Source organism: Dioscorea cayenensis, chromosome 21, assembly GCF_009730915.1.
Source record: "Dioscorea cayenensis subsp. rotundata cultivar TDr96_F1 chromosome 21, TDr96_F1_v2_PseudoChromosome.rev07_lg8_w22 25.fasta, whole genome shotgun sequence".
Lineage (NCBI taxonomy): Eukaryota > Viridiplantae > Streptophyta > Magnoliopsida > Dioscoreales > Dioscoreaceae > Dioscorea > Dioscorea cayenensis.
In genome coordinates this window covers 1,853,459-1,881,440 of record NC_052491.1, presented here as the reverse complement: position 1 = coordinate 1,881,440, position 27,982 = coordinate 1,853,459, and the positions used below count along the sequence as shown (strand labels likewise).

Genomic DNA, 27,982 nt, shown 5'->3' with positions numbered 1-27,982 from the left:
TTTGCTCTAGTACTCCATCTTCTTCGTTTTCTCAGGGCATTGGTTTTGTGCTTGGTTAGAGTCTTTCAAAAGAAAAATCAGCGACATGCCGGATCCGTTTACGCTATGTCTTGCACCTTGCTGTTCTTGCTTCCAGAGTCAAGTTGTACGTAATGACATGAGCAATGTGTTTTGCACCGAAGAGAAACTTGATGAATTAAAAAACGCCATGGAAGCTCTTGTGGTCAAGAAGAAGGAAATTGTGAGAGAGCTTGATATCCATCAAAATAAAGGGAAACAGCCCACCCATCCACTTCAACTTCAGCTTTGGATTAGGAAGGTAAAGCTAAATTCCATCCATGAGTTTTCCTTTCTTATTTAATTTTTTTATTTTCTTTGTTTAAATGCGCTTTTTTTAATACTTGTATTTGGTCATTTTATTCAATTTTTTTGTTTCTATAATTTTTGAAATATTCGATATGATGATTATATAATATCAGTTTTATCATACTGTTGACTCAGTATACAGTTTTATATATGATTGATGTTTCAACACCCTCTAATTTTAGATGTGGTTGTGTGTTGACCAGATTGTTTGATTTTCAAAATGCCAACTACCACATATAGTTTTTAGTAAACAATTTTTAAAAAAATTATTTCTATTACATTGATGTGGACTATTAGTATTATGACTAATCCACTCCTATGGGAAAAAAATAATGAACTTCAAATTGGCTAGTTTATACTTAGTTGCCACATAACGAAGAGTTAAAAAAAAACAATTAACATATATAAAATGAACGTTTTATTAAGTAACAATCGTATTGAATTATTTGGAACATAAGAAAAAAGACAGATAATATAATCAAGCATATGATGATGATGATAGTAATAATAATAATATAGTCAAACATTTTACTTTGACTGCTAAATCAAGATGATTTTTTCTCATAATTATCTTATAGATTTTTATGTTTTTCTTTTGTGCTTTCAATTTGTTATAATAAGCAATGTCAATGTGTATTGGTTTCACAACATCTGAATTGATTTTAAACAGGTTGGAGAAAAAAATGAGAAGGTAACAAAATTGTTGGATGAATATAGCAAAAGTTGTTGTGTTTCAAGGTATAGCATTAGCAGAAGAGCAATCAAGTTATTAAAAAGAAATAAATCTGTTGCAAGAAGAACAATCGCAAGTCGCATTCATAGAGCAATCGCCTCCCTAAACCAGTCCCTGAATCATCTAAAAATAGTGGGGGAAAAAATCGTCTCCAACCTTAATGTTACTTGCAATTACCTGGAAGAAAAAACAAACGATATAATTGGCATATGGGGCATGGGGGGTGTGGGCAAGACCACACTCTTGAAAAAAATCAACCAACGATTGTTAGATAATGCAAACATGGGATTTGATCATGTGCTATTTATCAAAGCTTCACAAAATACTCAGTTTGAAGAACTTCAGAAAGAGATTGCTAAAAAGTTGCATTTGTCCCCTGATTCTGCTGGTCAACAAGACATCTTCAATGCCCTGAAAACTAAGAACATTGTATTGCTCTTGGATAATATATGGGAGCCAGTAGACCTTGTTGGTCTTGGAATTATCAATCCTTTTAGGGACGATGATGATTCCACCAAATATAAAGTGATTTTCACTACTCGATCAGAAGATGTGTGTGCCCGGATGAGAGCAAGCAAAAGAATTAAAGTGGAATGCTTGGAACCAGATGAAGCATGGACCCTTTTCAAGCACAATGTTAATCTAGCAGTTATTGAGTCAGATGAAAAGTTCAAGAAAATAGCAAGGCAAGCGATGAACAAGTGTGGTGGTTTGCCACTTGCTCTGCAAGTGGTCGGTGCGGCCATGCCTAAAACAAATACTGTCCAAGACTGGGAAGGTATTTTGAGCTCGCTAAATAATTTGGGTACTAAAGTAGTTCAAGGTGTGCAGGACTCATTACTTCCGATTTTGAAACTCAGTTATGATACTCTACCTAGAAATACTCGGGAGTGTTTCTTATATGCTTCCCTTTTGCCATGGTCATTATCTAAAGATGATTTGTTAGAATGTTGGATGGGTTTAGGCCTGATCAGTAATTTTGACAATTTACAACAAGCTTATCATGAGGCAAGGCAGATCTTTAAGAAGCTAGAGGAATCATGTTTATTGTGGTATTCTCCTGATGATGATGATGTTGTTGTGAGGTTACATGATGTAATTTATGAGATGGCAGTGTGGATAGCATCAGACTATGGGGAAAACATGAATAAATGGATAGTGAAAAAATATGATGGATTGGCAGTTGAAATACCATCAAAAGATGCAGAGAATTGGAAATCCGCGAACGTATTGTTTATAAGAGGGAGAGTGAAGCGTTTGCCAATTTTGTCTCATCAATGTTCTGATTTGTTGTATTTAATGGTGGAACCTAATTATCATTTTGAAAATATTCGTAAAGGATTTTTCAGACAGACGCCAAATTTGACATATTTGAATCTTGAAGCCACTTCTATCAAAGAGCTTCCAAAGGACATCAAATGTTTGGTTAATTTGCAATACCTAAATATTTCAGGCACAGAGATCTCATCACTTCCAAAGGAGTTGGTATATTTGAAGAAATTGCAATATCTGATATGCAGACATACAAGGAACTTGGGCAAGGTAGGGGATGGTCTCATGTCAAGATTACAGAATTTGAAGGTCATTGACATATATCCATTTGGGTGGGTAAAACCAAAAGAGTTAAAGAAGTTGAAGCAACACAACAGCATCAAAGGAATAGGAATGCGTGTAGTATCAAAAGTGGTTCTCCAACAACTCTCATGTTTGCCAACTACTCGGCTTTATCTAGCCAATGTGGATAACTTGATCTCTCTTTCATTAGATACTTTAAGCTGCAAAGATAATGAATTCTTGGAGGAACTAGATATTGAATCATGCCCACAGCTTGAGCAGATTGTGATGAATGGTAGTGGGAGTCATCTCAATGACCTCAAAATCCATAATGTCAAAAACTGCAGAACATTATTTGGACAGATCTATCGCCTCCAGAATTTTTTCATGTGTTGAAGTGGTTATATATATCAGGATGTAATTTGGATAATTTAGCTTGGGTCCTGCATCTCCCATGTCTTGTACATTTAGAAATAGAAGATTGTGCAGAGATAGAAACGTTGTTTTACATCGAGGAGGAGAGAGAAATCCAACAACAACAAGTCTCAGAACACCGCCCAACATTCCCTGCATTGACATCACTGAAGATAACCAAGCTACCAAAATTAGTGAGAATAAGCAATTTTGCATTGGATTTCCCTCAACTTTTATGGCTGACAGTGAGTCGATGTCCTACTCTTAAGAAGTTTCCATTCAAGAGTGGCATTAACAACAATCAAAGAATGATACACATTAATTGTGAGAGAGAATGGTGGGAAAGCTTAGATTGGGATGATGCCACCATCTCATCTCACTTTTATACACATTTCCACCAGGTAAGTTTCATGCTTTTCTTTTATTATTTCCAACTTCTTCACATGTACTGTGCATTCATGAATGTTAAATCAAGTTATTAATATAATTTTTTAATTATTAATCAATTGCTATATATATAAGGATTTTTTATTATAATTATAGAATTCATTTTTGCTATTCATTCTGAGTTCTTTTAATATATATAGATATATATATATAAAAGAGCTTTAAAATAGTCATTATACTCTGTAAAATCACTAGTAAACTCAATAAGATCTCACTTTGGAAGGGGCATTTATTAATTGGGCATATGTATGCCTCTTTCCCTACCTTATTATCCATGTTTGAATGTTAGTATATATATAGTTTATCTATAGTTTATCTATAGTATGCACCCATTATAACACCAATAATAATTGGATTATTATTAAAAGCATGGACAATGTTGGAAGCATGGAAGAATATGTACAAGTATGTAATTAAAACTAGGAACATTTACTTATTAAGAATGATTAATTTGCTAAATATTCTTGTCTTTACAGGATGAGAACCCTAATGAATGCTCGACTAGTGGAAGTAAATGAAAGGTCTTTGAGTTTTCTATGTTTCTGTCTGCACAAGTTAGAGATCATCTCATGCTCAAACCAAGTAAGATCAATATTTATTAGGAGAAAATGTTTTTTTCTTTTCTTATCTTTTTTTGTTTCCAGATTCAATGTGCAACTTATAACATTGAGAAATCATGTCATCCATTTGACAGGTCTTTAATTTCCTGGGTTTTACATCTCCAAAAGCTTCTCAGAACTACAACTTCTCTTCTCAATTAATCAGTGATCTACCAAAGTTACAGTGCCATTATGCTCTGAATTGCTCGTGTTGTTTCTGGTTTTCTTCTCAAATTTGAACTCTTTGATTGGTTTTTTATTTATGCCGGTGTGAAGACATTATTATTTGGTTTCCAAGTTTGAGGTTTGTTTACCATTATTTTCTTTTGTAATTTTTAAGTGAAGTCTAGCTTGAAAGTTGATCGATTGAAGACATTAATCGTTGGGTTGTATCTTTCATTCAAACTATATTTTCAAGTAAGTTGTGCTTTGTTAGCATGGTGGAAGCATATATATATATACACATATATATATCTGTAAAATATTGTTTATTTGTTATTTTCACTTGCATATTGCTAAGGATTAATTGTGGACTTTGTCAAACTTTGAAAGCCTTAGTTTTGTTAATGTACAGAATGGTCTAAATGAGGGGCTTTCAGACCTAACTTTGTTTTTGGTGTTACTATTGTGATTTTTTTTTTTTGTATTTTCTCTCTCTTCTTCTTTTGGCAGGTTAAAGAGCAAAACAAAGGCAAAAGGTGTTAATTGATAAATATGTTGCTACAGTTGGTAAAGCTATTTATGGAAAAGGAGGCTTTGGTACTTCAAAAAAGAGTTTTCATTGAGATCAAGATGTGTGGAGATTCTTTATCTTTTCGGTAGTAATAGCAAGATTCTATTCATCAAGCCAAGGCAAACTTGTTCGAGAATCAAAAGTTTAATACCAGAATACTAAAGAAGCATTGGGTCTTTTGTTACAACAGTTTATGATAAGGTAATGTTTCTATCACAATTTCGTGTTGTTTTGTTTATTTAGAGTTGAATTATTTTGCTTAGATATTCATGGCACATTTCTAATAAGTGTGCTATGATATAATATTTATTTTTTTATTTTTTCTGCAGGTGTGGGCAAATGTGTTGTTAGCTTGCTAGTGGGAATGAAGTGCATGGAGCTTCCTTGAGTATAGCAAGTATTCAACAACTTGAGGAAAATGAGAACCAGATCATCAATCTCTTTGAAGATCCAACAACCTGATGATCAATCAAAGCTTTGATTTCGCAATGCTACTGAAGAGCATTAACAAATTCTCAAGTTGAATCCAGATTAGGGAACAAGAGAAGATAAGTTTAGCAAGGCATAATTTTGATCAAGCGAACAATTCGACGAAGCAAAATTTGGATAGCTGAAAAATTATGTCATGCTCATCAATATTTATTATATGATTGAATTGCTCATCACACATTGAGCAGTTTTTCTCAAACAGAATTCATCACTTGTCCAATCATTAAAAACTGATGTATCCTTGTTGTCAAATGTCACCTCCATTATCCAAATCTTTATTTAACCATTTGCCTGGTGTTTTTCATTTGTAACATTATCAATTTATTTTGGATAGATGATAAATTTACAAGACCTTTCCATTGCTTGGTAGATTTTCCTGTTTTTAATTTTCCTTGAAGACCTGAAGGTACACAAACATTTTGACAAAACACAACAATGAAAACAGAGTAGACAGCGCATAAGTTTGCATGAAGCTTAATAGAAACCATTGTCAGATGAAAATATTCACAAATCAAATGGCACATCAAGAACACCAACACTTTCAAATATATATAGATATAATTCCAGCAACAGTACTGCAGGCACCAATATAACAATGTCACATTCTCTTTTTCATTTCTTTCATTCAATCAGGAAATGGAATCTAGTTCTTAAAGATTCCTGAGACCACATTCTTCAACAACTCAAAGTATCATCACTATTATTTACACAACTTAATTACACTCAACCCAGGCGCCACTCCCTTTCGTCACAATCATCAATAGGGTCTTCCCATTTTCATCTATATAATGTCCCTGGTTTTCAATTGGGTACAAAGCAAAGAAAACACCCTAAGAAACTCCTACAAGCCACTGCAAGTTCTTCGGACTTGCGAGTACCAATATACACTGAATAGACAAAAAGAGCATTCCTGTACAGTCTCCACAAGAAAAACATAAACACAGGCCAAGTGGGCATTAATTTTTGCTCTAGCCCAAAAGGCAAACTAAACTAGCATTTCACTTCACATCTCCTGATTTGAGGGCGCTACTAAGCACTACAAAAAGTAATAAACGGATGGATACTCTTAGCTTATTTACTGTTTAGCATGTTCAAGGCGTTGTGTTTACTGGTATCTCTTGTGCCAAAGGTGGGTTTTGCGCATCCTGATAAGCAGGGACAACAAGCCGTTGTAAAGACTTGAGCGCTGTTGTGAGATCCACAAAGGAAGGGCGCAAGTTTGGATCTCTGCATGTTCATTTCACAAAAAGCAAAGGTTGAGAACAAAACAGAGTAAGTACAATTCTACAATACATATACATAAAAATATATCAAAAAAAAAAAACTTAGCTATTATGTATGAATATTTCACATCATTATTAATATATAGTGTGCTTACTTTTGCCAGCACTGCCAAATTATTTTGGCTACGAGAGGATCAACCTCTTTTGGAATCTCTAGACGGCGATCCTGGAAGCCAACAGCACCCACCACCTGCATTGGGTTCATACCAGACCAAGGCATCCTCAGAGTTGCAAGTTCCCATAATATCACTCCAAAACTGTACACATCACACCTGGTATGGGAGGCCATGCATATATATATATATATTTGAGATGATGAATAGAGAAACAAAATTGAAGATGTTAAGCATCACAAGAGAACGGCACAAGTTAACAAACACATCAAAGACTACCAAATGTCTAGGAAATAATAAGGTGCTTAAGTGTAACTATAGATAAGCATATCTATAGAAAACTATAGATATATCATAGAAAATATAATAGAAGTAAACTATAGATAATTCAATTTTAATTTATCATATGTTGTGTTTAACTTGTTTATTCTTCGTTAGTTTACTTCTATTTCCTCAAGCTGTGTTGTTTCCGTCTTATTAGCTGTGCTGTTGTCACAGCTCCTTGCCAACAAAAAAAAAAGGGTTTTAATATAAGGAAACTCACTTCTCATTTGATGGTTCATTGCGCAACACCTTTGGTGCCATCCATTCAGGCTAAAACAAAATAAGGACAGAGATTTAGAGAGATAAATGTGAGAAGTTCGACAGACTAGAAATAATTATTTCCTAAATGTAGTTGAGCAAAGACTAGATCTTACTATTCCAGCAATTGACTTTGATGATAAAAATGTGCTGTGCTTCAACCTCGAGAGGCCAAAATCGCATACCTATATTACACTGATATCAGGATGCTATCAATGCAAAACAATAGAGTCATAGTTGATCAAGAAAATTAAGGATGATATATATTTATTCCTCTATTCCAACATTAAACAGGTTACCTTTCCCAAACATACGTAAATAAATTTGTTTGCCATGGATTTTGTACGTGACATTAGATTATATATATTGGCTTCCAAAATATAACACACCACATAAAGGAAAACTAAGGATGATGCTATGGCCAAAAGGTACAACTTGAACTTGCCTGATATTTTGACCAGTATTCATAGGAAAGGGATATACTCATAATTTAGAAGGGCCTCTTAGCTCTAATTAGGAGCATAACCAATGAACCATCACAAGTAACCAATCCCAATCAAGAAGGCAACATAGTGACAACACTAACAAAAAAACCACATAGAAAAACATGCATATACACTTAAGCATTATAGACAAACTAAGTTTTAGAATGAGAACAAGGATATGGATATCCTATAAGTGTAATTATTCAAGCTTATGCAGATAGCAACACATTTAAATACATTTTTGAAACAAAGCAGGACTAGTTTTGATTGGGCCCATGAGGTATGACAATGATTGAAAGAGTTGGGGTAAACTTACTTTTAACATAGGTCTTACTGACATCTAATGAGACTAGAAAGAGACACATATTTGAAGAAAAAAGCCCATTCTTAGCAACATACAGGTCAGCAGATAATGAAAATCTAAAACAACTAAATGAGTGATGCAAACCAAATGATTAATATTTAATATAATCATGATTATAGACTGAGTGATGCAAGAATTGTTGGTCTGAAAAGCATATTTTCTGCTAGTATGGGATATATAAAACTTACTGCTGTCTGATCCATGAAAAGGTTCAGATGCCTTAGTAGGCCAATGTCTTCCAAAACTAGTTATCTGTTCAAATTCCAGGACTTCAATACATCCCAGACATTGGGATGCCAAAGCAATCAAACTCCACCTCTCAGTCTGCCACCATAATAGAAAGCTTGAATCCTTCTAAATTTTTCACATAAACACTAGTTTCCCATACAATAGCCTCAACAAAAACCCACCAAACCCATTTTCTGCAGGCTGAAAATGTTACCAGCAATCAATCTAAGATGACACAATAAACAAACATCCTATAAAAATCCAAAGAGAATTGCTTCCAAAACAGTAGTAGGAACCCAAGTGATGGAAATTATAATCTTGTTTTTCTCTTTTTTCTTTTTTTATTATTCTACCAACTATGGCTGAAAGCACACAACTCAATCAGTTTGAGACAGTTTTAAATTTTGGACAAGGAATGTTCTGCTGTTACTTTCTGAATTACCTTAGTAGCTTTCCTTCACATATTAAAAGCAAAACAAGTTTTAAAACCTTTCCATGTATTCAAGGTTAGCAAAAATAAAATACCTTCACAATCTAGTTCTTGTTAACCAACAGATTTGGAGATTTCAGATCACGATGGACAATTGTTAGTATGCCGGTGTGCAAACAGTTCATGCCTTTGGCCTGTGGGACAACAAAGAGGATCAGTTCACGCAAGACTTCCAATCAAGAAATTATGAAAAAAAAAAAGTTTAAACATACCACATTTAGGGCCATTTTGATTCTTCGCTTCTCCTCAATTTGACTATTTGGACAGTGAAGAATTCCGTACAGACTTCTCAAATAGATCAAGTTGCATTTTAGTCAAGTGATGAAAGGAACATAACAGACTTTTCCAACATCAAAAAATATTGTGCTGGCACAATTTGAAAATCTAAAAGTAAAATCAACAAATAATTTCTTTTGTTTTTTTGCTAATACATCTCAAAACTCCATAAATACCTATGTATCCTTTTAAAACATTGCATTAAACTTTATACCCTTCGGATCCTTCATTATTTGCTCCCCCAATTTTAAGTCGACAAGCCCATGCACATCAGATGGCTTCCCTGATGTTCAATTCTTGTTATATAACACAAATAACAAAAAGCCCACCCCAAAGGTATGGCTGATTATATTGATAGGTTAGGAGAATTACATATGTAAAACATCAAGCTCAAGCTGACTGTTCATGTAGAAAAAGGTGAAAGGTTAAAAAATACACTGATAACTTAACCAAATACAGACGCAAAGCAATACAGTTCCTTTAAAACCCCAAAGTGCAAGAATTTATGGATAACATGAGAAAAGGATGGGCTTCGTCCATTGGGCACAAAACCAATGACAGGATGAAGCTCAATTGCCTTCAAACAATAGATTTTGAATACAGCTCTGCTTCAAGTTCATTGCTAGATTCTGCCATGAAATCTAAAATGTGGAGGTGGGAGTGTTCTGTTAGAGCTTTTAACATTATAGTACAACCCTTTCTTTCAAATTATCAGTACGCGTGTGAGATAAGGACAATTTTGGACAAAGTTTATATAAAACCAAAAGACAGTCCAACAAATGCTTTGCAATCAATTAGTAGGCGCACAAACAATGTTGGAACATATTAAATTTAAGAAATTGCTAATTTTTTTAAAGTAAGAATATGCAAATGATTTCTTCCACATTACTCACTGGTTCAATTTAAAGGAAAAGAGGATTCTCTTTTTACCTGGGAAGAAACTCTGAAACAATTGATAAGTTGGGAGGGCGAGTCACAGCACCCATAAAAAGAACATTTGGACACCGCAACCTACGCATTATTTTCACCTAATGGCACATAAAAATAAAAGCTTCCTCGTCAAAAGATAAAGTGGCAATATAAAATCATGTAATGATTACTACTCTAGGAAAAAAAAAAAGCAACCTACTTCTCTCCGAAATTCGTCCAAAGCATCTCCATCAAAATCCTGGTCCAAGAATTTCTTCACAGCCACTTCCTATTATTCATATATAGTACAGATAAATTATGACATCCTTTTTACCAAAAAGATGTCCAGATTTAAAATCAAACAAGATAAGAACAGTACAGATATAATAAATAGCATAATTAAGCAAAGATCCTTCATAGGAGTGAGGGTTTCTTCCGCTCGGGCAGAGCTCTCTCGGAGAGATTTTGATTGGCCGGAACATAGCCAGATTATTTTGGCCACGAGAGGATTAATTAACCTCTTTTGGAATCTCAAGATGGCAATATTCCTGGAAGCCAACAACACCCACCCCATCTGCTTGGGACCTTCATACCAAACCAAGGCATCATCCTCAGAGTTGCAGGTTCCCATAATATTACTCCAAAACTGCACACATCACACCTGGGATGGGAAGGAAACCATGCATATAAATATATATATATATATATGAGATGATGATCCATAGAAAAAGAAAATTGAAGGTGTTAAGCATCACAAGAAAATGAGTGCCGCCAGGCCAAATAAAACTATGATATATATACTTGAAATGTCTAGGAAGTAATAACTTGCTTAAGTGTGCCTATAGATACGGAAGCTCACTTCTTAATTGATGGTTTATTACACAATGCCTCTGGTACTGCGACTACTGCCATCCATTCAGGCTAAAACAGAATAGGATAAAGATTTAGAGAGGTGAATGTGATGTGAGCCCCACACCGGTCAAGCACGGTCAACCATGCTTTGCTTCTTTTGTTTTTTCCTCCCTACCATGCCCTTTCTCCACTGTAGAAAGAACACCACCATCTTGCCCATTTCTTGGTTGGACTTCACCCCCACAATCATGCCTCCCTCTCCTTTGGCCACATCACGAAACCATTTCTTGGCATGGGAAATGTCAGAAATTCCAAGCTTCAAGAGACCAAGGTTCTCTTCATCTTCTTCTTCTTCATCTTGCTACAACCTTGGAGAACTTGATTGGTTGGAGGTTGGAGAGAGAGCTCAAGAGTGGAGTGGCTTCTTCTCTATAGCTATTTGGGTAAAGCAAGCTCTCATTTTGCTTTTAGTTGAAATCTTATCTCTCATGCTTTGTGTGTTGCATTGTGATGTTTGTCTTGAATTGTAAGCCTTGTGTTGGTTGAGCATGTGCTAAGCCTTAGAAAAATCCTTGCTTGGCTAGCTAAATTCTATCTTTGTGTGTTCTTGGAATGTATGTATTATTCTTAGCATGGTTGTTGCCAAAAAGGTGCTAACACTTGGTCTTTGATCATGCACACCAGTTGCTTGTTGAAATGCCTTGGAGACCTTGTTGTTAGATTTTCTTCATTTCTTCATCAAGTCTAGTTACTTTAAGATTGTATGTTTATTCAAGCTTGTGTGTATCACTTCCCTAGCCTAATAGTTACTTTCCTTTGAGTAAGAAGTGCTTAGGATGCTCTCACTAGTTCATGTCATTGTTGTAGTCAAATGCTTAGTGGGTTTTTATTTGGCATTGAGCATTTAGATTTGGTTGCTATTTATAGGATATCTCAAGAAGGACTGATTTGGATTTGGAAGTGGGTTAAAATGGGAGCTATTCCAAATAAGTAATTTCACATAAATTTTTAACTATATTTTGTTATATATATATATATATATATATTTCAGTTATATGTATTTTAATTATGTACTTGTGTATTATCCGCGGTCTTCTTGAGCAAAAATTGTTCTAGGGTTTGATAAATTGGATCTTGTGAACTTTGGGGTTATCTTTCATGTCACAAGAGCTTGGTTATTGCCATTGTTGAGTTGTTCTATTCATTTATTTACATTGGAGATCCTACCAAGTTTTTAAAATGCTGGCATGGATTAGCATTGTTTTTGGTGTTTTGGAAATAAATGTTATTGTTCTGTTACTGGTTTTCTTAACCTTACATGCTAACATGTATTTATATATGTTATTAGTTGCATGGGTTACTCCTAGGTCTGTCCACCTATCATGCCACGTTCAATGCTTAAAGCATTAGCTTTTGTGATGGTGTTAACTGATCCCATCAATTAAGCTTGAGGGTTATTATATGTCTGAGCATCATTCTTTTGTGTGCCTTATTTAATCTTTTCATTAGTGTGTTTTTACTGTGTGTCACCTCAGGGCACTATTTCAAATAATGGCCTTAACTTAATGCTGCTCATTAGTTAAAACTGTGTTTTATCACACTGGTAGGCTAGTGTAGTTAACTTGTGAAAATCAGCTGATGTTGTTTTAAAGCCGGACATGTGGGTTGGTAAACACTAGGTTGTGTTTGGATGAAGGGATTGGACATTATTGTCATGGGATTGATTGCTAATAGTGATATATACCCATGTTTGGGTATTTTACTATTAGCTTAGTAATGAGTACTGTATGGTGCATAGTAAAAAAATTTGATTACCCCCAAAATTGGGGGGCATAGAGGGAATAAACACTATTGATAGTAAAATGACATTTTTGCCCCTAGTTAAGATTTAATTAAATAATAATTATTAATTTAAATAACTAATTATAATAATTAAAGTAAATAATAATTAATATAAATTGAGCCATTTAAATATTATAACAATGAAAGAAAATGACAGTTTTGCCCCTACATAGATTTAATTATATTAAATAATTAATAAAAGTATTTAATTATGATAAGTAAAGTGAAATGATATTTTTGCCCCTAGTTAAGACTTAATTAAATAATAATTAATTTAAATAACTAATTATAATAATTAAATTAAATTATAATAAACATAAATTGAGTCATTTAAGTATTATAATAATTAAAATAAATAAAAATTAACAAGAATTGTGTAATAGACATATACATTATAATAATTAAACCGAAATGACTTTTTTGCCCCTACATAGATTTAATTAAATAAAATAGTTAATAAAGGTATTTAATTATGGTAATTAAAGTGAAATGACACTTTTACCCATTAAATTATTTAATTGGTTAATGATAAAAAAATATTTATTCTAAATATTTTATTATAATAATTGCAGAGACTAAATATTTAGGTAGAATTCCCCGTTTGGTCCCTCTACTTTATCAGACCTACCCTTTTAGTCCCTCTACTTTTACTTGTACCAATTGAGTCCTTCTACTTTTAAAATCGAGAAATTTTAGTCCAATTGAAGACGTCCGTTGTCTTCACCGTCAGTGTGTGCTGAGATGGCATTTTTTAATATTAAAGAAAGATGACATGGATTTTTTTAACATTGTAGGAAAGAGAAAGGTTAAAAGAAATAATTCTAATTGGATCTTTGCCCGATCACAAATCGGATCCTCTCACTTAGATCCAAATTCTAGTTAGGATCACCACCCTCACCATTGTGCCCTAACATCTTCCCCTTTTTCCCTCATCCCTGATGAACCCCCTTTCCTCACTCGCATCCTTAATCAAGCCTACACACAGACCAACACCTCGACATCCTTAATGACAAGATGCCGTAATAGCGTCCCACGCCCATTTCATATGCCACCGTTTGTCAAGCCCCACTGGAATTTTCTCCCATTCATCAAGTCCCATCTGTCAAGCTGTTGTTTGATTGTTTCATGAAGCTAAAATTTTGAAGCAAGTTTTGATTCCATAAATTGCTTTGGTGTTTGCTAATCTTCTCGATCAAGTCAGCATCAGGGTGATAATGTATGGAAGCTACAACATTAGAATTTTAGAACTAACCAGATTAAATATGGTCTAAACTAGAGTTGAAACAATTTAAGAAATTTGATTTTCTCTGTAACATGTTATTCAGCCGTATTTTGTGTTTTTAAGTTTCTCAGTAACAGTCTGTATTTAACTTTCATTCTTCATTCAATAAATAAGGATGCAGGTAGCAATTTGGACTTGTCAATTTTCATAATACAGGAAAAACAAAAACCACAACCAAAAGCTTGTTGCTTGATCATATTAAAATCTAATTTGCAAAATGTACTCTTAGTACATGTCTCATTCAGGAAGTGCAATGTGCCACTTCACAAAAGTAAAGCCCGCATCCTTATAGATCTTATAGATTTTGCATTCCTAAGTTCATTTAACATATATATCATTTCTGCAATTTGCAAGTTGTCCAATTGAACAAAAAACAATAATTGGAGCTATATTTCAAACTTCATTCATATATCAAATATGGTAATTTACATAATTTGGTACCCATACAAATTCTCCATACTGTTAAAAATTACAAGAAGTTCTCTATTGACTAATTAAAACATGTTCTCCAAACATGTTACAAAACTCAGGATGATACACTTTAAACTCCCAATGATGCATTACATTAATTTCATATATATATATATATATATTCTACAAAATGAGACCAAAACACCATTCTAAACAACACTGAGACGAAAATCCAACTACTTTCCCATCTTGTGTTGCATTTGGCCTTGTAATTTGTCCTTCCCCATGTGTAGTATCACCAGCCCTGCATCCATCTCCAATGTCGTTATCATTTTCATCAACATCTTCATGCACAGCCTTTTTCAACTTGACATATTTGGTTACTTTAACCCTGGCCTGGTCCCTTTCATCATCTGCATCTGAGCCTACAACAGGTACATCTACTAAGATCTCCTCATCATCATCTCCTGAGCCACTGTCATGTTCAGGACAAGGTACTGAAGTATCTGACAATTCTGTAACAGCTGGACATGTTTGATCACCAACAGGGCATGGAAATAAAGAATCTGGCAATTGCACACCATGCTTAACATCTGAACACTCCACATATATATCTACCATAAGATTCCTCGTCAATTGATCTACTAAATCCAGAATTCCCTCATCATCTTTAACAATTTTCAATGATCCGCCATCATCCATAAGAAAAATATTAACAGACTTCTCAATATCATACCCTAGATCTTTTAAATCTCCCAATAAATCCCAATAACACAGCTTATCAAGATCAACAGCAAATTCTGCAACTGTCCCATCCAAATATTTCACATCACCTTCTGTTACTAATGTGCCTCCATGATGATACTTAACAATATATTCCTCCATGTGGTTGCACAGCAATGAAATGCCACCTAATTCACTTAATAAGAGGAAATTTTCACACAATTAAGGAAGAGGAAAAGACTGCATGCTAGCACTTAATAAAATTAATAGTGAACTTTAGTTCGTGTCCTCCAGGTTAAAGTGCAATGTTCTCTCGATCGAAAGTATGAAGTTTTCGGACTAAGCCAGGTCCCTCAAAACTAACGAAAGAAGTCGAACCAATAACCTTCTTTTGGACTATAAACCTCCGTTCAAATTATCAATATGGGTGCAAATATACTGCAAAAGGATTTCAATAACAAGATATTCAAACAAGATGAAGAAATAATGATATTCAAACCAGATCAACTGGGTACAAATTATGTTTTTACAAGTTTTCATGAGAAACATAACTCAAAAATGTAGGAACATATGTCAATGACCTAGTGGATAATTTCATATTAACCCTAACCCTCACAAATTGGCATGCTAAAATATGTAGTAATTTTATTATGTTAGCATACATTAAAAAAAGGTTGGTATCTCATGATGCTTAACAATTTCATTAGCTTATCAGTAGGCATAACTACAACTTGCTATGCTATTATGCTTGATAAATTTCAATGTCTTGGCAATCTATAAAGGGAAATAGGCAAGTCTAATGCTTTACAAGTTGTCAGGCTCTTATTAATCAGTTGTAAATTTAAAATAAAGGAAAAACATTTAGAATGACTAGATAATTTCAAACATAACCCTAAGCTTTGCAAGTTGGCATGATATGATATTGTCTTGTTTTTTTTTAGTGGTAGGACCAAATAATGACCAGATAAGCATGACAACATTCATTAAGTTTTAATGGTAGGGAAAGAATGAATGACACAACAACATGCTATCTAGTATGAATGATAGTCAAGTGCTCATTGTTTAGAATCCATAATAATATACAAGATTTTATTTGAATGATATTGAATCTTGATGTCATATATTTGTATTAATTAAGATATGCATGAATATACAAGCAACGTTGACCCTCAACCTTGGTTAAACAAAGGAAATCTAGTTTTTGCAAAAGAAAAAAACAATAGCCATTACTTTTTCTCTGATGGAGTTTTCAAGATAATATAATTAGCAAGAGTTAAAGTAAAATCATTATGAACTTCTAATAAAAGATCCACTTCAACATCCAAATTAAAAGCAAAGGGTTGAAGTTATTAATCACCCATCTATCCTAGCTAAACCAAAAGCAATCCAATAAACACTACTACCATGAACTTGGTTCTAGAATTATATCACAACCATATTACATAAGAAATCCACCATTTTCAAACAAATCATCAAATTATGCTGCTCATGCTATCACCCTCACAAATACATAAAATAATATTCAAGTCCTATTGTGTGGTCCCATTGCTACACCCAACAAAAGCTAACACCCAAAACTACCATGTGCTGATGTGCATATATATATATATATATATGTATATATGCAGTGGATGTGCTCCCTTCATTTATTTCTCATGACTGCCCCTCACTAGACAGAGCAAATGTGCAGTCCTACCTCCCTGCAAGTATATATATGTATATATATATATATATATATATGGTGCTCCTACCTCCTGAGAAATAAATGCTCTAACTCTTACTAATTAAATGCTCCATTTGAGAACATGTCAACATATCAACTAAATATATGAAACCATAAATCCTAGTTCACTGGACTAAAATCAGTACATGAAGGCAAATTAATACAATGGTGTAGAAAAACAATACATGATAAATTACAACATAAGAACTAAAAATACATGAGAAACTACAACAATAGGCCAACAAAGGGTAAGTTTTGCAGTCCATTACTAAGAAAAATAAAAAGAAAAATCCACTTTAAAAAGAAAAAATTGACCTTATCAGGAGGCTAATGAAGGGAGGGTGCTTCTACAACTTGATGGGGTTGACTTCACACTGCTTGGATCCTGAGGGTTTAGGGAAATGATGGCGACCGCTCAGCTCGTTGTGGACCACGATGACGACGGCTCTGCAAAGCGTGGAGGACAAAGATGGCAAAAAGATTTAGGGCAAGATTTAGGGGCATGGCTTAGTGGATTTGTGATCGGGCAAAGATCCGATTAGAATTATTTCTTTTAACCTTTCTCTTTCCTACAATGTTAAAAAAATCCATGTCATCTTTCTTTAATATTAAAAAATGCCATCTCAGCACACACTGACGGTGAAGACAACGGACGTCTTCGATTGGACTAAAATTTCTCGATTTTAAAAGTAGAAAGACTCAATTGTTACAAGTAAAAGTAGAGGGACTAAAAGGGTAGGTCTGATAAAGTAGAGGGGCTAATCGGGGAATTCTACCAAATATTTATTTATATGTAATTATTCTATATATTAATTTATCATTACTTACATTAAGGGCATTAAAGTAATTTACATATAATTCTCTGTCACTTTTTCCATTCCCAATATTTATTCCTTCCAACCAAACACCTTTTTTATTACCATTACCATTACCATTACCATTACTTTTCTCATTCCCATTACCATTATCATTCCTATTCCGTAATCGAAACAGATCCTAAGTTTACTATTTTCTTAAGACTGTAATGGTTGGATGTTCTAATCTAATTCTTTTAGCTTTTAGGTATTTGTTAATTATTAAATTATCTTAAAAAGCATGGTTAGTTTGGGTTTCTATTAAATTTTGTCACTTGTATTAGCAGTCAACTGCAATTTCACTCGTCTAATTATTTATTTATTTATCTATTTATTTTTATTATTTTTATTTGTTTATTTTTTATTTACTATTACCATTTCTATTTCGTGATCCAAACCGACCTTAAGTTTACTATTTTCTTAAGACTGTAATGGTTGAATATTCTAATCTAATTCTTTTAGCTTTTAGTTATTTGTTAATTGTTAAATTATCTTAAAAAGCATGGTTAGTTTGGGTTTCTATTAAATTTTGTCACTTGTATTAGCAGTCAACTGCAATTTCACTCGTCTAATTATTTATTTATTTATTTATCTATTTATTTTTGTTATTATTATTTGTTTATTTCTTATTCCTTATTTTTTTTTGTTATTTTTAAAATACTTGTTACTTTCTCAAAGTGGGATATTGCAAAACTTATTGGTATGCATTAAGTTAGCCTCCAATTATAACTATGTTCTAACCCAGTTAATAAGGATAAATATTGACCATGTCGATATGAACTTTGTAACTGAGACTATAGTTTCGCACCACGCCACCGAGATAAAACAAATGGCCGTAGTAAATTAGAGACACTTAAACGATTGGAAAACCACTTCTCTTTATTTTTCTATTTTGCAAAATGTTTATTGGATGCTGATATTTTGATTTTCTTAATGTTTTGGACTTAGAGATTCAGTTTCTTTACATTTATGTATCTAGTTCATGTTTTGCAACATGATGTTACTTTTAAATCTTTGAACTATGGATTATTTATTGGGCCTTTTGAAGCTCATCAAGTTGTTCTTAATTTACGTGCATGTGGGGTTTCTACCTTGTGGGTTCGCAGTCGTTTGTCCACTGCCGGGCTGAGTTCGGGGTGTGACATGTGAGGTGTCGAATTAAAGCACTATATAATTTCTCAAATGTAGTAGAGTGAAGACCAAATCTCACAATTCTAGCAATAGACTTTGATGATAAAAATGGGCTATGCTTTAACCTTGAGAGACCAAAATCATAAACCTACTTTGCATTGATATCAGAATGCTATCCCCAGAAAGTACAACTCTCCCAGTAGTAGTAGTAGTAGTATGTGGGGCCCATCTCCCTTGTAGATATGTGGGGAACTTTGAGGACCCACCTTAGAGGGTAGATTAGAGATACTTGTGACACTGATATTCTCTTTAGAACTATTCTTTGGAATGTTTTGACTTGCTTGACAAAAGATGCACATTTTTTTATTCATGTATTCTTCCTCCTTCATCCTTAATCATTAAAATTACTCTTATGTTTCTTTTATGGATATCTGCGGCCTTAAGTGAAAAAGACAGCAGATGGATAGGTCAGCCAATTTAGTAAAAGAGTTTGGAGTATGTCCAACTTAGTGGGGAGCTTAACTAGCCTAATCAGAGTTTATTGTATAAACTCACACTGATGCTAGCCTAGCCTGATCAGAGTTTGTTGTTGGACCCACCCAGGGGACCTTGACTCCCTAGGCAGGGCCCAATCTTTGGTCGCCTAAGTGGTGAAGAGCCATAAGAGAAGCAAAGGACGCAAAAGCTAACGTGCAAAACCTAAGAAAGATTTTTCTAACTCTTGCACTTGTCTATAAACAAGTTTCGCAACTTTTGGGCATAGCATATGGATTCCACTCAATTGGACTTGATCTTATTCAAGTTATTGAGATCCCACAAATGTAGCTTCTTGAGGTCACTTTCACTTCCATTTATGACTGTTTCCTTTAACTTGGTGCATGCAATTAGTTTTAATTTTTCAATGCATACACGATTCTTGCAATTTAAAGATCCTAAATGAATGGATTCTAATTCATGTAATTGTTTTATCTGAATGTAACATGTAGGTAATTCTGATAGTAGGTTGAAAAACATAAGAGATTTGATAAGCAAGTCTATCCTATTCATATTGCCTACATTTAACTTTAGACGCATTTTGCTGGAACAAAGTCAAAAGGCTGTAGCTCAAGCACCCCTAGTTTGTGTAAGTTGTATATAAGACCCTTTTCTACATCACTGAGCTTTAGCTTTTGCATATTTAAAACTTCAATTCCTTGAGTTGTGCTAGCTCACATGAAAGTGATACAATTTTCATCCTCAAAATGTCGAGATCTTGGAGATAAGCCACATCTGTGATGCCTTTTGGAAGTACCAGTAGATGACAAATCCAAGCTCAAGTTTCTTCATTTGTTGGAAAATTCTATTTGGGAGTCTTATAATGCACTATTACACTGAAGCATTTAAGCTTATTAGGTAAATTGTGAAGCTCTTAAAGTCGCAGATTCTATGTTTACTTGGCGAGCCAATCAGGCTATAGATCTTCTCGAGTTTATCATTTTAGACATTGGCTCTCCTAGAATCCATCTCATTCCAAAGAGTTGGTGTTTAATTGCAGCTAGACTGGCGTCGCATAGCATTTCTCTTCACACTTTAGCTTTGTTTCATCAAGGGAGGGATCTGCCAAGGTTGCCTATGAAAATTATTTATAAGCATGGTTTCTCCTTTTAATTTCTTGTTATTCCTTCTATTTTCTTGTCTTGGTTGTTCTTTCTTCTTCCTGCTCTGGTTTGTTGTTGTTTCTGTTTTTTCTTCTTTTTGGTTGTATTGTGAGGGGCTTTGTTCCCTTTTTCTTTCTAATAAAGCTACTGTTTATGCTCTTTTTAAATTTTACCATTTGAGGAGTGCATTAAAAAAAAGGCTTAAACCGTTGCTTGTTTTGATGATTCTATGCATGCTAGAGGCTTTCTCATATTTTTAATTTGATGCATTGTTATGATATTATTATATTGTGATTTCTTAATTTGTTATTTAATAGTTATAGTAAAATTGAAAGATGAAGCATCTGGCTTAATTTAGTGATGAGGAAAATGATGTTTCTACAATAATTGTATAAGTAAAATAGTTTTGTGATCAAGAGACTAACTTTTTTTTTTTTTTCTAACTAGCCTATTTTAATTAATTTATGTTCAATTTTGCATAGATGCTATTGATTAGAGATTGATAAGGACTATGTCAAGTTGAATGACTATGAAAAAAAGAAATTGTCAGCATGTTTTCAGTTGTAAGTGACTTTGTTTGTTTTGTATGAAATAATTTGATTTGGAACAAGTTATTTGATTTATTAAAGACTTGAATTGGAGTTTATATATATATATATATATATATATATATAGACTTGAATGTGGACATATTTTGATTCTCATTTTTTGGATTTAAATTTGTTGTAGTTTGTAAACATTAAATTTGATATTAATATTATTATGAACTTCTTTTCTATATAATTTAGTATTTATTTGATTAAAAAAAGTTTTTTAATTTGGATGGGTTTGGTTGGGCTTGGTTTTAAGGTTGTAAATCTAGACGGACTTTAGCAAATTTTATGGCCCGTATTATGAAACATGGCAAAGTCTAGATAAACTTGAATTTAGTTATCTATCCGTCTTAGCCTAAACCGAAGTTGGGTCTAAGTGAAATGCAATATGTCTTGACATTTAATTTTGATGTTGATAAGGCACCACTTGGCAATGTTCTTCATCATGCATGAAACCGCTACAAAAAGTTGGTAAATGGTCACTTTATTTTACTAGTGACAAAATATGACTAATTAAAAATCAATATTTTCAATTGTTCATATTCTATTGTAAGTTATTTGTTCCATCTCCACATGGATTTCTTACTAGTTACCTTGTAATAGAATTTGTAGTTTATCTAGTTTAAAAAAAGTGAAAATTGCCAAAAAAAATCCTTTAAGTTTGTAAAATTGTCAAAAACACCCCGTTAGTTTTGCAATCCCTAAAAACCCCCTCCTTTTAAATAAGATGTTTTTCAAACCCCCAAACCCTCACGGATGTGAACGGAGTGAGTTTCAAATTTTATGGACGAAAATGCCCTTGCATGGGGAGTCGTGACTGCAGCCATCTCGGCGATTTGAGAGGAAGTGGGGTGGTATTTTCCCTAAAATGTAACACATGGGAATTTGCTTGCCATGTTTGGTGGAGTATTTTTGTTGGAAAAAAACTTTGCCTTGGGAAACAAATTCCATTAAAATGAGCGATAGTTCCCTCATTAAATGGTTAAAAAGTTAGAGCTTTTTAATAGCTTGGCCCTATATATATATATATATTATTTAACTAAATGGCCCTAAGGCCATTTTAATTTTCAAAATAGCCCTAAGACCATCACATCATCAACATGGGTGATGTAACATGTTGACTGGGCGCTGACTGAGCTGCTGACTCAGCATTTTTAAATGAAAAATCATGATTTTTTGCATTTTAACCCCTGAATTATTTTATAATCAATAAATTGGCTTATTCTTGGGTTTTTTAACTAATTTTTTTTTTAAAAAAATTATTAGTGTTTTAAAATTTATTAAACTTTTAAATAACTTTTAAAAAAATATATATGTGTGTTTTTTTAATTTAAATCCCTTATTTGTTTTATAATTAATAAATTATCTTTTCCCTTTGGTTATTTAAGCCAAATTTTATTTTAAAAAAATTATGTAATTTTTTTAATTTATTAAAAAATTAATTCTAAAGAATATATTTGAATATGAAAACACAAATTTTAAAATTATAATTTTTTAAGCAATATATAAGTGTGTTTTTTTATTTGTATTATAATTAACAAATTATCTTTTCTCTTTGATTATTTAATCCAAATTTTGTGATAAATTTGTTAACCAAAATTTGGTTACCTTTATGTCAACATCAATCATCTTTATGGCAGAAAGGTCTGAAAAATAACTTGTCAGAAAAAAAAAAGACTTTTTAGAAAAATACCTTAACTTTAGAGGGACTATTTGTTTATTACTAATAATTTAATTTGTTATGAATGATTGACTAATTTTAGGGCTTTTCATAGCGTATCTTTAGTTTTTTTAGAATTATTTAAATGGCTCGAGAGCCATCGCATACGTATTTAATGTGCATCTAGACAATTTTATAATTTAAAACAACATAATACTTTTTTTTCACTTTCATCCTTTTTTTTATACGTATTTAAATGTTTTTTTTTTGCTTTTTAACTTAATTTTTTTAAAATAGTTTTTTAAAAAACTAATTAATTATTGAAAAAAGTTTATTTTAAAATTAATATCATTAAAATAGAAAGTATTTTTCATATTTTTAAATCTATTTTTTAATTTGCTTAAAACCTGTTTCGTTTAATTTATTTTAAAATTTATTCTGATTATATAGATTATTTAATTTACTTCTCATTTTTAATAATTTTTTAAAAAGGCAGTAACTTAAGAAATAATTATTTATTTATGATTTTTATTTTTCATAACATGTTTGTTAGTTTAAAATATTTGCATTCAAATTACATATTTATACTCCAAACTAGGCATGTAATTCTATACTACAAGTCTACAAGGTTGTTTACATCAACAGCCTATGAGCATGTGTTATGCCTCCTAAGGTCAAACTTTCTATCCATCGGTTCATTACTTTACCTCATTTATATTTCTCAAGTTATCCTTTTCTTTAAAAAAAAATAATTATGAGGGAAAACCTATATTAAAAAATATATATTATCTAAATAAATCTAAAAATAAATTAAAGCAAATAAGTTTTAACAAAATTAGAAGAAATTAGGTTTAAAAATGTGTAATGCTTTCTATTTTGATAATAATTTTTAAAATAAATATGTTTTATAAAAATTGATATGTTTTAAAAAAGTAATAATAATTTTTTAGAAAAAAGTTAAGTTATAAAAAAAAACATTTTTTTAATATTGTAACTTTTTAATTAATTTCTAAATATGCATTTCAGTAATTATTTATGGAAATGCGCATGATTTATTTTTTTAATAAAATATTTTGATCTAGGTTTTGAGATCATCACATTAATTTGGGTGGGTGGAAAATAATTGCCTGTTTCAATTGGAAATTATTTGGGTTTTGAGGATTTAGAATTTCTCAGTCATATAGTGTAAAGAGATATCAAATGTCCACCCAAAATACTCCCTCCAATTTTTTTTATTTGTTTCATTTTAGGGTTTTTCTTTGGAATTATTTAGTTATCTATTTAGAAAATTTATGAGATATTAAATACTAGTTTTTTTTTAAATTTATTTTTCATATTTAATGTAGTTGTACAACTTTCAATAAATTATATTCAAATACATATGTTATTAAATCATATTATAAATAAGAGTAATTTTGAAAAATTAATATAATTTTTTATAAAATTTAGATAAAATAGACTTTCTTACTTAATGTGAATTAGATAAGATAGATTAATAAAAATGGATGGGCGGAAGTAAAAAGTTTTGTATAAAAAAATTTTTAAGGGATAAATATATGACATGTTAATCAATTAAGAATTACCAAATGTCCTCCCAAATTAAAGTTTAGAAGGAAAGAAATTGAAGGGATAAAATTAAGAGTAACTATATATATATATATATATATATATATATATATATATATATATATATATTACCAAACACTGGTCAAGCTAGAAATTAATTCCTGTTTTTGGCTTTTATTTTTAGTTTTTACGTTGAGACAGCTTCAGCTTTTTATGCTTTGTGTGATTTGGGTGAAAAAGTGAGCATTAATTCTTTTTTTTAGTATTTAATTTAATTCTACTTTACCATATACTGATATACTGAGTAGCTTTTCGCTTAAGAATAGCTCTGTTATTTATTTATTTTGTTTTTTTAATCATAGTATCTTTATTTTTCCCATCTTCAAGTTAAATTTTGATAATGTGATAAAAAATTAAATAAAATTTTCTTCTAACTAAACAACATCCAAAGTTAATGATTTATTATGAAAACCTCCAGCTCCAACCATAAATAATAAATGAGCGCAAAACAAGATAGTCCAGCAAGCACATTAATGACTCACTGTCATGAATTAAAAGCGTCATACAAAAGGACTGACAAGCCACGTGTGTACTGTGTACTATTGAGTTTATTATTCTAAAGTTAAAAAACAACAAGTGCTTATTTGATGTCAAGCACATGTGCGTACTATTTTTTCAGTGATAATAAGACTGAAGGAATCATTTGTTATTTACATTATTATTTTTAGATTTGAGGAACAAGATTGAATGCCATTACTTGTAAGAACTCATAAATCATAACAGTGGCTTGTGAGAGGGAGAGAGAGAGAGAGAGAGAGAGAGAGAGAGAGAGAGCTTGGTTCTGTGTTTTCAATCCATGTATTGATTTTGAGAAATATGCTGGATCCAGTGAGTTGTTTGTGTTCTTGCATTCAAAGCTTTGTTACGCGTCAGGACATTAGCTATGTGTTTCGAACCAAAGAGAAAATTGATGATTTGGAGAACGCCATGAAACATCTCATGGCCACGAAGGAGGATGTTCAGAGAAATATTGATGATCCTCAACACAAAGGGAAACAAGTAACTCGACAATCAACATCAACTTCAACACTGGCTTCGCGATGTAAAGCTTCTTCTACCATAACTATAGGATGACTTTTTCTTTCCTTTTTTTTTGGTTATTTATAAATCAAGATAATATATATTATTACATTATAGAATTTTTATGTTTGTTTATCCAATTATATATATATATATATATATATATATATATATGTGCTTTTCAGTTTGTTATATTATAGAAAAAGTAAGGTGTGCTAGCTCCCACAAAGATTTCTAATTACACCATTTGAATTGGTTTTGAACAGGTTAAAGAAAAGGATAACAAGGTAGAACGATTATTGGATAAATATCGGAAAGGTAATTGTGTTCCAGGATGTTCTTATTCTCTAAATTGTGTTTCAAGCTATAAGGTTGGCAGGAATGCAGTCAAGTTGAAAGAGAAGATAGACAAGTTGACAACAACACAGCCAGAAATCAAATTTACCGACATACCACAGCCTGAACCAGTCTCTGAATCATCTAAAATAGTGGGGGAAAAAATCGTCTCCAACCTTAATGTTGCTTGCAGTTACCTGGCAAAGGAAACAAACGATATAATTGGCATATGGGGAATGGGGGGTGTGGGCAAGACCACACTCTTGAAAAAAATCAATCATTCATTGTCAGATGATGATGCAAACATGGGATTTGATCATGTGCTGTTTATCGAATCTTCACAAAATACTCAGTTGGAAGAACTTCGGAAAGAGATTGCTAAACAATTGCATTTGTCCCCTGATTCTGCTGGTCAACAAGACATCTTCAAAGCCTTGAAAACTAAGAACATTGTATTTCTCTTGGATAATATATGGGAGCCAGTAAACCTTGTTGGTCTTGGAATTATCAATCCTTATATGGACGATAATGGTTCTACCAAAGCATACAAATATAAAGTGATGTTCACTACTCGATCAGAAGATGTGTGTGCCCGGATGGAGGCAAGCAAAAGAATTAAAGTGGAATGCATGGAACCAGATGAAGCATGGGCTCTTTTCAAGCACAATGTTAATCAAGCAGTTATTGAGTCAGATGAAAAGTTGAAAGAAAAAGCTTCGCAAGTGATGGAGAAGTGTGGGATTTGCCACTTGCTCTCTGCAAGTGGTCGGTAAGGCCATGTCTAACAGAAATACTGTCCAAGAGTGGGATGATATTTTTGAGCTCACTAAAAATTTCAGGTATTGAAGGTGGGCAGAAATCATTACTTCAGATTTTGAAATTCAGTTATGATAATCTACCTAGAAATATTCAGGAATGTTTCTTGTGTGCTTCCATTTTGCGATGGTCATATTTTAAAGTTGATTGGTTGGAATTATGGATGGGTTTAGGCCTGATTGGTAATTTTGACAATTTACAGCAGGCTTATCGTACAGCAAGGCAGATCTTTAAGAAGCTAGAGGAATCATGTTTACTGCGGTATTCTCCTGATGATGATGTTGATGTGAGTTCACATGATGTAATTTATGAGATGCGCATGGTGATAGCATCAGACTGTGGGAGAAAACATGAATAAATGGATAGTGACAAATAACATAGCATCAATCAATGCAGAAAATTGGAGATTCACTGAACCGAGTGATTATAGAAGGCCAGGTGGAGTTTTTTCCAAGTTTGCCCTCATCAGCGTTCTGATTTGTTGTGTTTAATGATTAAAAATAATCATAATTTGAAAATATTCCTCGAAGGATTTTCAGACGGATGCCAAATTTGACATATTTGAGTCTTGAAAAGAACTGCAATCAAGAGCTTCCAGTGACATCAAATGTTTAGTTAATTTACAATACCTAAACATTTCAAGGACAAATATCTCATCGCTACCAAAGGAGTTGGTATATTTGAAGAAATTGCAATATCTGATATGCAACCATTTGGAGAGGCTTGGCAAGGTGGAGGATCTCATGTCAAGATTACAGATGTTGAAGGTCATTGACATATTTCCATCAGGATGGGGTAGACCTAGAACAGTTAAAGAAATTGAAGAAACATCGCCAAAGCCATAGGAATGCAAGAGTAGTATCAAAAAGGTTCTCCAACAACTCTCATGTTTGCCAACTACTCGGCTTTTTGGCTATACAATTTGGATATCATCTCTTCATTTTTTGACACTTTGTTGCCAAAAATCATGGGTTCTGCAAGAACTAAAATTGAATCATGCCCACAGCTTCGACCAGATTGCGATGAATGGAAGTGGAGTCATCTCAAAGCACCTCTCATAAGTAGATGTCACAAAACCGCAAACATTGCTTTGAAAAGATTCCATCGCCTCCGTAATGTTTCTCATGTGTTGAAGCGTGGTTATATATAAGGAGATGTAATTTCGAGACTCTAGCTTGGGTCCCGCATCTCCCAGTGTCTATATTATTTACATATGAAGATTGTGCAGAGATAGAAATGGTGTTGTTTTATCATCGAAGAGGAGAGAATTCAAATCAAACAAGAAGTCTCTTGGAACACCGCACCTAACATTCCCTCGCATTGGAATTTCTGAAAGATAATCTAATCTCACCAAAATTAGTGGAGCATAAGCACTTTTTGCATTGATTTCTCAACTTTCTAAGCCTGACAC

General features: G+C 32.7%; 2 protein-coding genes and 2 long non-coding RNA genes across 6 annotated transcripts; 3 read left to right on the top strand and 1 right to left on the bottom strand.

Annotated features, from left to right (window-relative positions):
• Positions 1 to 27: 27 nt before the first annotated feature.
• Positions 28 to 27,416, top strand: LOC120252484 (disease resistance protein SUMM2-like). The gene is made up of 3 exons (XM_039260656.1): positions 28 to 319; positions 1,037 to 2,608; positions 27,270 to 27,416. The coding sequence occupies exons 1-3, from the start codon at positions 86 to 88 to the stop codon at positions 27,414 to 27,416; spliced, it is 1,953 nt and encodes a 650-aa protein (XP_039116590.1). The 5' UTR covers positions 28 to 85.
• Positions 3,002 to 5,619, top strand: LOC120252546. Of its 2 annotated transcripts, XR_005534025.1 has the most exons (5): positions 3,002 to 3,468; positions 3,991 to 4,096; positions 4,209 to 4,417; positions 4,786 to 5,047; positions 5,176 to 5,619. It is a non-coding gene; the product is annotated as an uncharacterized LOC120252546 (long non-coding RNA). The 2 variants fall into 2 exon arrangements; XR_005534024.1 differs by having other exon boundaries at positions 4,209 to 5,047.
• LOC120252544 (serine/threonine-protein kinase EDR1-like) lies at positions 5,926 to 10,840 on the bottom strand. Of its 2 annotated transcripts, XM_039260722.1 has the most exons (9): positions 10,286 to 10,386; positions 10,087 to 10,184; positions 9,093 to 9,439; positions 8,916 to 9,014; positions 8,351 to 8,486; positions 7,430 to 7,498; positions 7,276 to 7,325; positions 6,714 to 6,890; positions 5,926 to 6,562 (listed from the first exon to the last, which is right to left on the bottom strand). In XM_039260722.1, exons 5-9 carry the CDS (start codon positions 8,363 to 8,365, stop codon positions 6,427 to 6,429), a joined length of 447 nt encoding a protein of 148 aa, XP_039116656.1. In that variant the 5' UTR covers positions 8,366 to 8,486; positions 8,916 to 9,014; positions 9,093 to 9,439; positions 10,087 to 10,184; positions 10,286 to 10,386; the 3' UTR covers positions 5,926 to 6,426. The 2 variants fall into 2 exon arrangements, with proteins under 2 accessions (XP_039116656.1, XP_039116657.1); XM_039260723.1 differs by lacking the exons at positions 5,926 to 6,562; positions 6,714 to 6,890; positions 7,276 to 7,325; ... (2 more) ...; positions 8,916 to 9,014; positions 9,093 to 9,439 and adding exons at positions 9,690 to 9,797; positions 10,445 to 10,840 and having other exon boundaries at positions 10,286 to 10,354.
• Positions 25,084 to 25,958, top strand: LOC120252547. Its single transcript, XR_005534026.1, has 2 exons — positions 25,084 to 25,441; positions 25,686 to 25,958. It is a non-coding gene; the product is annotated as an uncharacterized LOC120252547 (long non-coding RNA).
• Positions 27,417 to 27,982: the final 566 nt, after the last annotated feature.

What these genes read in the sequence shown, in the direction of transcription:
- LOC120252484 (XM_039260656.1), top strand. Translation starts at nt 86, where the DNA reads ATGCCGGATCCGTTTACGCTATGTCTTGCACCTTGCTGTTCTTGCTTC. An exon ending in TTCAGCTTTGGATTAGGAAG is followed by an intron (nt 320 to 1,036) that starts GTAAAGCTAAAT and finishes GATTTTAAACAG; the next exon opens with GTTGGAGAAAAAAATGAGAA. An exon ending in ATTTGAAGAAATTGCAATAT is followed by an intron (nt 2,609 to 27,269) that starts CTGATATGCAGA and finishes AAATTGCAATAT; the next exon opens with CTGATATGCAACCATTTGGA.
- LOC120252544 (XM_039260722.1), bottom strand. An exon ending in AATGAACCATCAAATGAGAA is followed by an intron (nt 6,891 to 7,275) that starts GTGAGTTTCCTT and finishes CTCCCATACCAG; the next exon opens with GTGTGATGTGTACAGTTTTG. An exon ending in ATTTGGCAGTGCTGGCAAAA is followed by an intron (nt 6,563 to 6,713) that starts GTAAGCACACTA and finishes ATGAACATGCAG; the next exon opens with AGATCCAAACTTGCGCCCTT.